Source organism: Eleutherodactylus coqui, chromosome 10, assembly GCF_035609145.1.
Source record: "Eleutherodactylus coqui strain aEleCoq1 chromosome 10, aEleCoq1.hap1, whole genome shotgun sequence".
NCBI lineage: Eukaryota > Metazoa > Chordata > Amphibia > Anura > Eleutherodactylidae > Eleutherodactylus > Eleutherodactylus coqui.
Genome location: NC_089846.1, coordinates 98,450,160 through 98,463,232, shown reverse-complemented (window position 1 = coordinate 98,463,232; position 13,073 = coordinate 98,450,160). Strand labels below are relative to the sequence as shown.

The following is a 13,073-nucleotide window of genomic DNA, read 5'->3' as shown; positions in this document are numbered from 1 at the left end:
CTGCTCTCATCCAGTTAGTTATGGCCATACATCCAAAGGGGGCAGTTAGACTGGAAGATGCCAATGACGGTATAGCAGTTACATTTACAGACACAGAAACCAATCACTGCAGGCTGCGGTGGGCCACGGAGGAGCCAAAAGTACTTTATTTATAAACGTAAAAATAGAACCAACTCTCAGTCCCGTACGCCTCTCACCGGAGGCTAGAAAAAAAAAATGGCGCAAATCTTCACAAAAAGGGGAGAGAGAAAAAAAAAAACCACACAAACACCACACCAACTCTGCTGACTACATGCTGGATCCAGAGATGAGCAGGCTGCTGGTTACACGGACGTTCCACTCACTTACACAGGCCATCCCCAGTACTGCAGGTCTAGAGACAAGCCATGCATGACAGTGGTGCTGGTTTGGGGTGGGGAAATATATCCCCCAAACTTGATAAGGTCCACATTTAAAGTGCACCCATCATTTACAATATGCACAGAAAGGGTTAACCTAGTAGGAGCAACAATATTGTCTAGCGCCCCAAACAGACTGCTGGGAGCCATAACAATGTGAGGAAGGCCAGGGTAGCTGTGCCTCATGCCTCCAGCACAGGGAAGATAGATGGACAAGATTAACCCTTTATTAGCACTTTCTTCATGTACACAGAGGTCACCGGTGACACCAGCAGGAACAAAGTGGTATTACACTCTGAGGGGCAAAAAAATATATATAATAAAAAAAAACCCACATGACTGTCAGCAGGAGACGCTGGTGACTTAAATTATCAACAGTCCAAGTGCCACAATTCGATGTGACTCGCTGGGAGGTGAGGTGGCACAGATGCTGATCTGTAAACGGCGATCACTGTTTCTGTTGGACCGCCTCCTTCCGTGCAGCATCCTGCAGCAGCTGGGTGTCCACCTCATCGGCCGGAAGCTGGACGTAGCGGACCACCGAGCCGCGGATGAAGCAGTTCTTCACCGAGAGCTGAAAGAGATGACAGGATAAGCTACATCATGTCAGCGCTTCACAACCTGCAGCTGCAGGACTACAACTCCCAGCATGTGCTTATTACAACAGCTGCAGAGTCCACCAAACAGGACAAATTGAAGCCTCACCATGTGCGGATACTTCTCCGGGTCCGTCACACTGATGTCCGTCAGCTTGATATTCAGATACTGCAAGAAGAAAGAGTAACATTTTACTGAGCTGTACAACAGTTTATACTCCAGAGCTGCACTCACTGTTCTGCTGGTGGAGTCACTGTGTACATACATTACTTATCCTGTACTGACCCGGAGTTACATCCTGTATTATACTCCAGAGCTGCACTCACTATTCTGCTGCTGGAGTCACTGTGTACATACATTACTTATCCTGTACTGACCCGGAGTTACATCCTGTATTATACTCCAGAGCTGCACTCACTATTCTGCTGCTGGAGTCACTGTGTACATACATTACTTATCCTGTACTGACCCGGAGTTACATCCTGTATTATACTCCAGAGCTGCACTCACTATTCTGCTGCTGGAGTCACTGTGTACATACATTACTTATCCTGTACTGACCCGGAGTTACATCCTGTATTATACTCCAGAGCTGCACTCACTATTCTGCTGCTGGAGTCACCGTGTACATACATTACTTATCCATTGTTTAATTTAAATTAAAGTTGTTTAGTCGTTTAATGTTTTTTTTTTTTACCTTCACTGATGCAGCTCTGGAGTATAATGCAGGATGTAACTCAGGATCAGTACAGGATAAGTAATGCATGTACACAGTGACTCCAGCAGCAGAATAGTGAGTGCAGCTCTGGAGTATAGAGGCCCATTTACACTGGACGAGTGCTGGGCAAACAATGCCTGACACTTGTCCCTGAATCCCCACGCTCCTGCACGGGAGCTAGCAGAGCTGTCTCGCACACGGAGCGGCCAGCAGGGGGCGGGCAGTGCAGGAGATTTCTCTCCTCTCGTTCCTCTCCATTGAGATACACAGCGGCTGTTTAAATGGCACGATGATCATTGCTCATCGTGCAGTTCGAACAGCGGCTGTGTTATATAAATGGAGAGGGGCGGGGGAGCGAGAGGAGAGAAAATCTCCTGCACTGCCTCGCCCCCTGCTGGCCGCTCCATGTGCGAGCCAGCTGTTAGCTCCACGGGAGCTTGGGGATACATTGACGAGTGTCGGGCATTGTTTGCCCAACACTCGTCCAGTGTAAATAGGCCTTTAGACAGGATAAGTAATGTATATACACAGTGACTCCAGCAGCAGAATAGTGAGTACAGCTCTGGAGTATAATACAAGATAAGTAATGTATGTTCACAGTGAATTGACTTTAGGCGAGATCTGTAAGGCTGGGTCCACACAGGGGGCGATTTGCAGTGGAATGTTCACAGTGGAAAGTCCACCTTCAAACCAGCAACATTTTGGGCAGAGTTTGAAGTGGGTTTTATCGTACATTTCCGTGTGGAGTTCGGCCCCTCGTTGAGAAGAGGCCATTTCTGCAGCCTGCGGGCAGGCTTTTCAAAATCTCATCCACCCCTACTGTAAATGCTGCGGCAAACACGTCACCCTAAGGTGTTGCTCAGTAATGGTCACACTTCCGCAGCTCGCTGCATACGATTATAGCGGCTGTATACCACCTCAGAGCGGTATATAATACGGTCCCCACAGACATGTAGCCCGTGACTCACAGGAGGGGAGCGCTACAGTGCGGTATTACGGTCTGTCAGGGAGTACAGCAGCGCCTACAGCTGGTCATACACATCAGGTGACTGCTGGTCGTAGCCACAGGGTGTGGCGGGACGCAGACTAATGTGCATTGGAGGGGGCACCGGATGCCGCCATACAGGCATCTCTTACCTGATCTACGGAGTGCAGGGTCCCACAGATGCTGCAAGAGATAAAGACAACCGCCATCAGTCATGTAACAGGAGGGCACAGGTGTGTGGAGAGCGCTGGCGCCATTGGCTCTGGTCACCCCCCACGCCGGATGCCGCATTGCGCTTACTACCGGTCGCTAGCGTGCTTCTTGTCACCATCTGGAGGTCTCTTCTCACCGGACTACGACAGAACGGGAGCCGCGCCGATCACTCACCTCAAGTCATTCTTGAGCTCCACCACAACGTCCTTCCCCACCAGAGACTTGAAGAAAGAATAGAAGAGCTGAGGAGAGAAGAAGAGAAGCCGATGACAGCGCTGCAGCAACGACACCACCTCCGCTTGCTGGCAGTGAACGGGAACATGAGAGGCCATCCACCGGCACTCCGCCTTCATCTACTCGCTCCATCATGGAAGCAGGCTCTGTCCTACAACGGACACGAACAGCGCCGGACGGACCGCGCTGAACACAACAGGGGCCACCTGACATTTTCCCGGAGATCAGGGTACACCACACTGTGACCCTTTTTACCCGTTGACTCTACGCCAGAGCCGCCAAACGGACCCTGCGACCGATGTGAGCGGCGCTGCCAAATATGTCCTGCAATACAGATGAGCGCGCTACCATTGTATCCAGATGAAGAGGCAGCTGCCAGCTGATACAATGTAACCAACCGCGCTCATCTAGTGGGGTTACACAGGCTCACCCTGGTGGAGGGAGACGGTATCACACCGACAGACTTCACTCCCGTGTGAGCCAGACTAACATTGGACATTCACTGACCCGTTCCCCAACCATAAAGCCACATTCACACCGGAGCGGTTCCTCTCACAAACACAGGAAAGTAAAGACATTGGCCTTCATGAACCACAAGTCCCAGAATTCCCCGGGGAGATATTAACAGGTAGTACAACGGCTGACGAATGCTGGGACTTGTAGTTCCACAGGAGGGGTATCATACGCTCTCACCATGGCGATGGCGACGCCGTCACTCAGGATCCTCCGACTCCACGGAAACAGAAGGTAGTAACGACGGCGCCTCACGTTTTGTTTAATGCCGCAAATGTCGCGAGAGCTCGTCAGCCAATCAGAACATGGTTTCACGGCACTGGTAGATTCCAGAGGGGAGAACACGTGGTACTGTGTGCGGGCTCCGGCTGGGGGCCATGTTACTGGAGACCCGCGCTTCTCCCCACCCTTCCCCCCGGCTGACCCCGAGGTGGTGAATGCTCCAGTGTGTCATGTGATCTGACAGCTGCTCCCAGAAGTGTCCCCAGTACATGAGCTGCCAGAGAGCCGCTGCCAGCAGCTATACTGCGGACAGCAGCACTAAACCGCGCAGTAATATCGCCATATGGTGATGCCAGAGCGCTGCTAACCGCCGCTGAGTTATACTGTAGACAAGAACACACCGCAGTATAAGAAATACATACGTTACTGCGCTAGTATTATACCGCAGCGAGCTGCTGGTGCCGGGCCAGGACTAATACTAGAGCCGTGTACACACAGCCAGACTTACATTCCGCCTCTAGCTTGGATACAAGATGTGATACAGGGGGCATGAAGGCTCTAGTACCCTGTTGTACCACCTCTAGCTTGGATACAAGATGTGATACAGGCGGGCATGGAGGCGCTAGTACCCTATTGTATTTCCTCTAGCTTGGATACGAGATGTGATACGGGCGAGCATGGAGGGTCTAGCAGTCTGTGGTACCACCTCTAGCTTGGATATAAGATGTGATACGGGCAGGCATGGAGGCTCTAGTACCCTGTTGTACCACCTCTAGCTTAGATACAAGATTGGATACAGGAGTCATGGAGGCATACAGGTTCTGGTATCCTGCAGCATACTACTTACATTTGCTGTAACTGAGCCTCTAGATCAGTGATGGCGAACCTTTTAGAGAGCGAGTGCCCAAACTGCAACGCAAAACCCACTTATTTATCGCAAAGTGCCAACACATCAGGGGGCGGGGCTTATCACGACGTATAATTTTACCCCTGACATTCTAAAAGGGACAGGGCCGCTTCAAAATAGACAGGGTGCAGATTTTCACTGCTTTTTGGATGCAGAAATACTGCAGAATGTCCTCAGCGGAAAATTCTGCAGCATTTCCGCATCCAAAAAGCAGTTAAAATCTGCATGCTGTCTACCCCAGCAGTAATAATGACCCCCCCCCCCCAACAGCAGCCCCAGCATAATGATGACACCCTACAGCGGCCCCTAGTATAATAGTGACACCCTACAGCGGCCCCTAGTATAATATTGACACCCCACAGCGGCCCCCAGTATAATATTGACACTCCACAGTGGCCCCCAGTATAATAGTGACATCCCACAGCGGCACCCAGTATAATAGTGACATCCCACAGCGGCCCCTAGTATAATATGGACACCCCACAGCGGCCCCCAGTATAATATTGACACTCCACAGTGGCCCCCAGTATAATAGTGACATCGCACAGCGGCACCCAGTATAATAGTGACATCCCACAGCGGCCCCCAGTATAATAGTGACACCCCACAGCGGCCCCCAGTATAATAGTGACACCCCACAGCGGCCCCCAGTATAATAGTGACACCCCACAGCGGCCCCCCCCCCATCTCGCCATCGAAACCCACATACTTCCCCCCTCCTCCTCGTGGAAGCTCTGCTGCTCTCCTGCTCGGCGGTGATCCCGGTGCACTCTGTAACGTCAGTGTGCTGCCGCACGCCTCCTCCCCCTGGTCTCGTGGAACCAAGTAGGAGACATCAGGGGAGGAGGATCCCGGCTGCACACTGACATCATAGTGTGTGCCAGGTTCAGCGCAGATAGCAGCGCAGCTAAGTGAATGACGGCAGGGGAGCCGCGGCCCCTGCCAGTTTTTAACGTGGTGAGCGGACAACGGCGAAGCGTGCCAGCAGGGAGGGCTCTGCGCGCCGCCTCTGGCACGCGTGCTATAGGTTCGCCACCACTGCTCTAGATCGTGCAAATTTGTAGGTTGTGGAAGTTGGCGTCCCAGATGATCCCATACATGTGTCATAATGTGTCAGCCCAGCCTAAGGTGAACCCAGGCACATGTGTAAGCCTATCCTAATTTTTGAGCCCAGCTTAACGCATCAACCTGTCCTAATATGAATCCTGCCTAATGTGTAAGCCAGTATAATGTGTAAACCTAGCCTAATATATGAGCCAAGTCTAATATGAACCCAGCCTAATGAATGAGTCTGGCCCAATGTGTGAGCACCGCATAATGTGTGAACCCGACCTAAAATGTGAACCAAGACTAATACCCCATTTAGACACAACGATTATCTCCCAAACTTTGCCCAGAAGCCGTCTTTTGAACTATAATCGTTGTGTCTGAACGCACCGCCATCGTGCACTGTTCGTGCGCTATTTGCTCATTACTAACTTTCAGCTAACTAGAGTTCTCAATGGGATACCGTTGATACTATTGTTTCAGCTTGTCTCCCTCTCGGAGAATACAGCAGAAGTATGCAGAAGACAGCACTCCAGCTGTTTTCTGTATACCCCGTTCGGAGCGCTTAGCAGGACACCAGCTGAGCGCTCCGAGAACACAGCAGTTCTCGGAGCGTGTAAATGCACACAACGATTATTGCTCAAAAGATTGCCGTTGAGTGAATTGTGAGCGATAATCGTTGTGTGTGAATCTTGGCCTAATGTATGAGCTTGCCATAATGTGTGAACCTCGCCTAAGGGAATGAATCCGGCTTAATGTGTGAAAACTGCTTAATGATGTGTGAGCCAGCCTATTGCATAATCCGGGGTTAACATGTGACCAAGCTTAACACATGAGCCTTGCCTATTGTGTGACCACAGCCTTATGTGTGAACCCATCCAAATGTGTCAACTTCACTTCACATGAACCTGTCCTAACATGTGAACCTGTCCTAACATGTGAACCTGTCCTAACATGTGAACCTGTCCTAACATATGAGCCCGGCCCATTGTTTCATTTTGTTTCTGGTCTATAACTCATCGGAGGCCAGGATGGCACTAAAGTTGCTGAAATGTAAGCCGGGGGACAGCTGATGTGTCTCCATTACAGCCCCACAGGGTTATCACCCCGCTGTTCTAGGACCCTGAATATCCCGTCTTCCTTGTGATACATCCCTCTCCTATACTAAGCCATCAGATTATTACCGACTGTCCGCAGTGACACCTTCGCAGATTACCCCGTCCAGACTGTAGAACTGATGGTGCATCACCATGTTGTCGTGCTCCCGCTGATAGAATGGCTCAGAGCTGCACATGTCAGTAATAATGCAGTGTGGCCCCCTGTGACTCAGGAGCCCCGCTGAGATCAGGGACCGCTTTCCACAGCTGTTTGCACCAAAGAGTTTTGCAGCCCATTAGAGAAATTACATCATTGCCCTGTAAAGGCGGCGTTGTATTTATCAGTGTGCACCACACGTACAAACACCACACTCTGATACCGCTGTGCACTAGTGCGGGGGTAAATATGACACCAGTTTTACAATAGAGTCGTCACGTGAATACAGTCATGGACAGCGAAAGCCTGTACTGATAGCTGGCCTCCAAGCCATTCGGTCAGCGCTAGTCCTTCATCATGGAGGCTCTAGGCTGTCATTCAATGACGGCTGGGCGCTGCTTCTAATTGGTCACAGCGCTCAGCCAATTAGAGACAGCGCTCTCAGGAGGCGGGGATTTTCAATCCCTGACCAGAATAGAAGCAGGAGAAGAGTGCCAGGAACTGCAAGAAGACGCGCTGGAGATGACAGCGCTATTTCCCAGGGACATGACTGGAAGACTCAAACTCCCTCCTGTGTATAGGAAAATGCTTGAAATATATGATCACAATCAGGGGCAAAGGATCACGTTTTTCGTGCGATGCGTTTTTAACATTAGAAAGTCCAATTGACAATCGTGTAAAAAAAAACGCGCAGGAAAAACGCAAGTGGGGGTCCACCCTAAGGCCCCATGTCCACGGGCATTGCGGTATCCCACAGCGGATCTCCGCCACAGGAGCCGCTGCTTGGGAGCAGGAGGCGTCAGACGGATGTCCGCTGTCAGCCTATCTGACAGATAGGCTGACGGTGGAGAATCGAAGCATGCTGCGAATTGCCGGCTGACCGCGGAGAATCGCAATGATTCTCTGCTCGTGGACACGGGGCCGGCGCTTTCTATAGCACAGGGACAGGGGGCCTAACTCCCTCCCCAGTACCAAGGCGGATCATACAACAAGCACTCATGGCAGAGTGCAAAATTCAGCCAAACAAACTGCTAAAAACACTGCTGTGAGCCACCCAACATGTTTCCCAGCTCCCTGGCGTTCTCAGGTGATATCGACCAGTACTCGAGTATTAAATGGGTTTTCCAGGTAGCGTATGCTTAGATGCATCAAGGTCGGAGCAAAAGCTGCTGCTCCGACCCCTGTGTAGTGGGCGACAATTGTAATTGCAGGCGCAGCTCTTAGGCTGACTCCACATGGACGATCGCTATTTTGCCGCCAGAAAATAGCAAAATCGCATCTTTATTCACTGCGATTTGTGAGCATCAGCATAATCTTGTGTCGCATCATTGCGATAGGATAAAAAGAATTGTAACAAATGTGTATATATATATCTTTGCAGATCCCATGCTTGCGCAGTGACTATACTATGGCCGGCTTACCCCTGTAAGGATCGGACAACATATGCAGGGATACACAGTTCTCTATCAGCTCTGTCCTTTGGGACCACATCTTCCTGCTGTTACTTTGGATACTCCCACAGTTCTAAATGTATTTTTATACTATCATGTCTTTATACAGTGGTAATATATATAGACCAGATTTATGATATTCGAGTAGTCTTATGCAATAGTATAGGTGAAGTAATCTATTGGTCCTCTACATATATTGGCTTGTATATATATCTCTGCTGTTACCACGGTTAATTAGTATACCTCTGTAAAAGTCTCAGTGAGGCGTTGTAAGAATTATCAGTTCTGATCAAATAAAGTATTTTAAATGCATATGATGTCTGTAATCAATGGGATATATGTAAGTGGGCATGCTGTCCATGTAAGGCTAGGTAATAACCAAGCTGTGTATCACTGGGTTACCATGGTGATGAAGTTTGCCTTTGCTTCCGACTCGGGCATAGTATCATGAGATCTGAAGATAGCGTGCGCGTAATGTAAGGTTTGCAGTGCGGACGCCAATATTGTTGATTGAGTCACTATGGATACAAGGCACCTTCCACATTGGCGCATAAGACCCAGTTTACTCTCTCCCTCTCTTTCTCTCTCTCCCTCCCTCTCTTTCTCCCTCCTTCTCTTTCTCCCTCCCTCTCTTTCTCCCTCCCTCTCTTCTCCCTCCCTCGCTCTCTTTCTCCCTCCCTCGCTCCCTCTCTTCTCCCTCCCTCTCTCCCTCCCTCTCTTTCTCCCTCCCTCTCTTCTCCCTCCCTCGCTCTCTTTCTCCCTCCCTCCCTCTCTTTTTCCCTCCCTTGCTCTTTTTCCTCCCTCGCTCTCTTTCTCCCTCCCTCCCTCTCTTTTTCCCTCCCTCCCTCTCTTTTTCCCTCCCTCGCTCTCTTTTTCCCTCCCTCGCTCTCTTTCTCCCTCCCTCCCTCTCTCTCTTTCTCCCTCCCTTTTTCCCTCCCTCGCTCTCTTTTTCCCTCCCTCGCTCTCTTTCTCCCTCCCTCTCTTTCTCCCTCCCTCCCTCTCTTTCTCCCTCCCTCCCTCTCTTTCTCCCTCCCTCTCTTTCTCCCTCCCTCGCTCTCTTTCTCCCTCCCTCTCTTCTCCTTCCCTCCCTCTCTTTCTCCCTTCCTCTCTTTCTCTCCTTCTCTCCCTCCCTGCCAAAAAATTTGCATTGGCGCGAGCTGCAGAGGGGAGGGGCCAAAATAGGCACGTCACCGCGGGGAGGAGCCAAAAACTGGGGCAGGGTCGAACACGGCGTAACGAGCACCATCAAGTACACTAATACTTGAACGAGCTTCAAGCTTGGCAGAGTACGTTTGCTCAACTCTAATGATCACTCAAAAGTCGCTCAAACGATATTCTGAGTGACAGTTTTGAGCGATCATCTTTGCATAGTCTATAGTAGCTACTTAGCTACTTAAGAGCTATGCAGGTGAAGCAGGACACTGCCACTATCGCTCGGCGAACAATACAGCTGTTCTGCTTACAGCTTGTGTGCCACTGTGAACTACCAGCGGGACATGAACTGAAAGAATCTGATCAGTACTGCCGACTGTGATAACTAGAATTGAGCGAGGAATGAATCATGCACGAAAACTGCATGATGTCCCTGCATTTAGACGCAACAGTTATGGCTCTAAAGACGGTTTTGAGCGAATTTTGAGCGAGAATCGTTGTGTCTAAACGGGACTTTAGATGTTGGTCTTTCATTCCCTATGAAGTCACGCGAGCGCTTGTGAGCCCGCGCATGTGCAATTGCCTCTTATAGACGCTGGGTCTCGGGAGAGTGAACCTGCGTTATGATACGTCTCTCAGGGGTCATCCAGCGCCATCGTGGTCCTGCACCTGTGTTTGCGAGTCTCAAGATCGGAGACATCTGTAAGTGGGAGTGTTCTTTTAATTATGTTAGCAGTGATTGGTGTAGGATTTGTATAAATTGTATCATGTTTTATTAACCTGAAAAAGACCCCTGCGCAGGTCAAAACGTCGTGGTCTTATGCGCATGGAGAAGTAAAGGCGCATCAAGACTGATGCATTTTAAATAGAAGCACTCTTTAACCCCTTAAGGACATGGCCTATTTTGGCGTTGAGGACCAAACGATTTTTGGTATTTTTTCATCTCCATTTTTTAACAGCCATAACTTTTTTATTTTTCCGTCGACGCGGCCGTATAAGGGCTTGTTTTTTGAGTAGCGAACTGTAGTTTTTATTGGTACCATTTTTTGGGTACATAGACTATATTGTAAAACTTTTATTAGTTTTTTTATGATCGTAGGGAGAGAAAATGCATCAATTCTACCATAGATTTTTTTTACAGCGTTAATCATGCAGCATAAATGACACACTACATCTTTTTCTGCGGGTCGGTACGGTTACAACGATACCAAAATTCTTATTTTTTTTTTAGGTTTTTCCACTTTTCCACAAAAACCATTTTTTGGAAATTATTATTTCTAAACTCACTGCATTCAAAGTCCTGTAACTTTTTTATTTTTCCATGGACAGAGCTCTATGAGGGCTTATTTTTTGCGAGATGAGCTGTAGTTTTTATTGGTACCATTTTGGGGTACATACGTTTTTTTTAATCACTTTTATTGCATTTTTTGGGAGGCAAAATGCTAAAAATTAGCATTTTGCCTCAGTTTTTTAGCGTTTTTTAACGCTGCTTGCCGTGCAGGATAAAAAGAGTGTTGTTTTTTTTAAAATTACGCTAATATGAGAAAAAGCATCGAAAAGGGTTTTTTTAACTTTTTTTTTTACATTTTTATTTTTTGTACTTTATTTTGCTCTTATTTTTACACCATCTACGTCCCTTTGAGGGACTTACAGTACAGCACTAATGAACGCTACGATAAGGCATGGCAGGACTTCTCTCCTGCCATGCCTTATCGCTTACTATAGCGATCTTAGGCAATGGCAATACAGGACGCCGGTATCTGGCGTCCTGTTGCCATAGCAACCAGTTATCGTGAGAGCCAGCTGAAGTCACAGAGGGAGCGCGCTCCCTCTGTGAACCCTTTCCCTGCCACGATCTAACGGCGGGTGGTCGCATCGCCGATGCCCCCCGCTGTTGCAGTGGGAGGCCGGCTACTAGTGACAGCCGTCTCCCGCTGCGGGGTAGCGCGAGATCTGCTATGATGTTGCGCTATCCCTATGACGTATGGGTACGTCATTTTGCGGGAAGTACCCCGCTCCCATGACGTACCCTTATGTCATGGGGCGGGAAGGGGTTAAGCTGCTCTTATCTGCTTGCATGTGACTATTCATTTTGGACTGTGGAGTTGGTTCCAATTTGATGAGCTTTGCATTTCCCTAACACGTCCCACTGAAGTGGTGAAATTGGTAGTGCTGCTGTTGAAATGACTGCATGAGCGCTGACGTCACCACTAAGGTCGTTAGCGCTCGTGCAGAGCGTTTAGACTGACAGAGAACACCGGTGGATTGCTTTTTGCGGGCTTCTCACTCACATTAGAATGTGAAGCGCTGAGTGGGGAGAATTCAGTGATCCAGCAATGATTTTTATACTGTCTGAAAGTCAGCGATAACAAAAAAGTGAACAAATAGTTAGTGGGGTGTTTTTCGCATTTACACGGGACGACTATCGCTCATATTTGTTCGAACAAATTTTGAGCGCTAATCATCCCATGTACATGGCCAATTAATGTAGAGTTTACTTTGTCACTTTGCGTCTCATTTAACATTTCATTTTCCTTATGTTGCGTAATATCCTAAACGCTGATCTTCAGTGTAAACAGCAGCCGCTCAGTACTGAACCGCTGCTGTGTTAAGTAAATGGAGAGGAGCCGGGGAGAGCGAGGAGTGAAATCTCCTCCAGCCGCCCCCACCTCCCTGTTGAGCGAGCCAGCAGGGAGGTGGGTTTTTTTTTCGTTTTGTTTTGCTGATATTTAGAAACGCAGCAAAAACACCCAACACAGCCTAATATGTATTATACAGTCTGCAGAAACTGTAGGGCAAGTGTCAGAAAAGCTAAAGCTAATAATGAATTGAGGCTTGCAACAGAGGCTAAGAGCAATAAAAAAGGATTTGGGGGGGTATGTCAAAAGAAAAGTCAAAGATGCTGTAGGATTTTTTACAGGATAAAAATGGTGAATTGGTTAAAAAGTTATACAATATAAAATATTTTGTATCTGTTTTCTTTCAAAAAGTAGATGTAACATCAACTGATTTTCGCTGTGCTTTGGGGAATAAAAGAATGCAAGCTATCTATAAGCAGAGAGATGGTGAGGGAACATTTGGCTAATTTAAATGAATTCAAGTCTTCAGGTCCAGATGAATTACATCCTAGGATACTAAAGGAAGCAGCTGAGGTAATTGCTGAACTATTCGCCATAATCTTTGAAAATTCCTGGTGAACAAGAGAAGTCCCAGAGGATTGTAAAAGGGCAAATGTTGTCCCTATCTTCAAAAAAGGGAAGAAGGTGGATCCAGGAAACTACAGGCCTGTGAGCCTAACTTCTATACTGGGAAGGGTCTTTGAACAAATTATTAAATAGCATGTATGCAAGTACTTGGATGAAAATGGAGTAACTAACCAGAG

At 48.4% G+C, this 13,073-nt stretch overlaps 1 protein-coding gene across 1 annotated transcript; it reads right to left on the bottom strand.

Annotated features, from left to right (window-relative positions):
* Positions 1–114: 114 nt before the first annotated feature.
* On the bottom strand, positions 115–3,979 carry LSM2 (LSM2 homolog, U6 small nuclear RNA and mRNA degradation associated). Its single transcript, XM_066581602.1, has 5 exons — positions 3,839–3,979; positions 3,086–3,153; positions 2,851–2,881; positions 1,104–1,163; positions 115–972 (listed from the first exon to the last, which is right to left on the bottom strand). Exons 1-5 carry the CDS (start codon positions 3,839–3,841, stop codon positions 847–849), a joined length of 288 nt encoding a protein of 95 aa, XP_066437699.1. The 5' UTR covers positions 3,842–3,979; the 3' UTR covers positions 115–846.
* Positions 3,980–13,073: the final 9,094 nt, after the last annotated feature.

Bases quoted from the DNA above. Each gene is read 5' to 3' on its own strand.
- LSM2 (XM_066581602.1), bottom strand. The intron at 2,882-3,085 runs GTGAGTGATCGG...TATCTCTTGCAG, and splicing joins GAGCTCAAGAATGACTTGAG to CATCTGTGGGACCCTGCACT. The intron at 973-1,103 runs GTGAGGCTTCAA...CATCTCTTTCAG, and splicing joins CGGAGAAGTATCCGCACATG to CTCTCGGTGAAGAACTGCTT.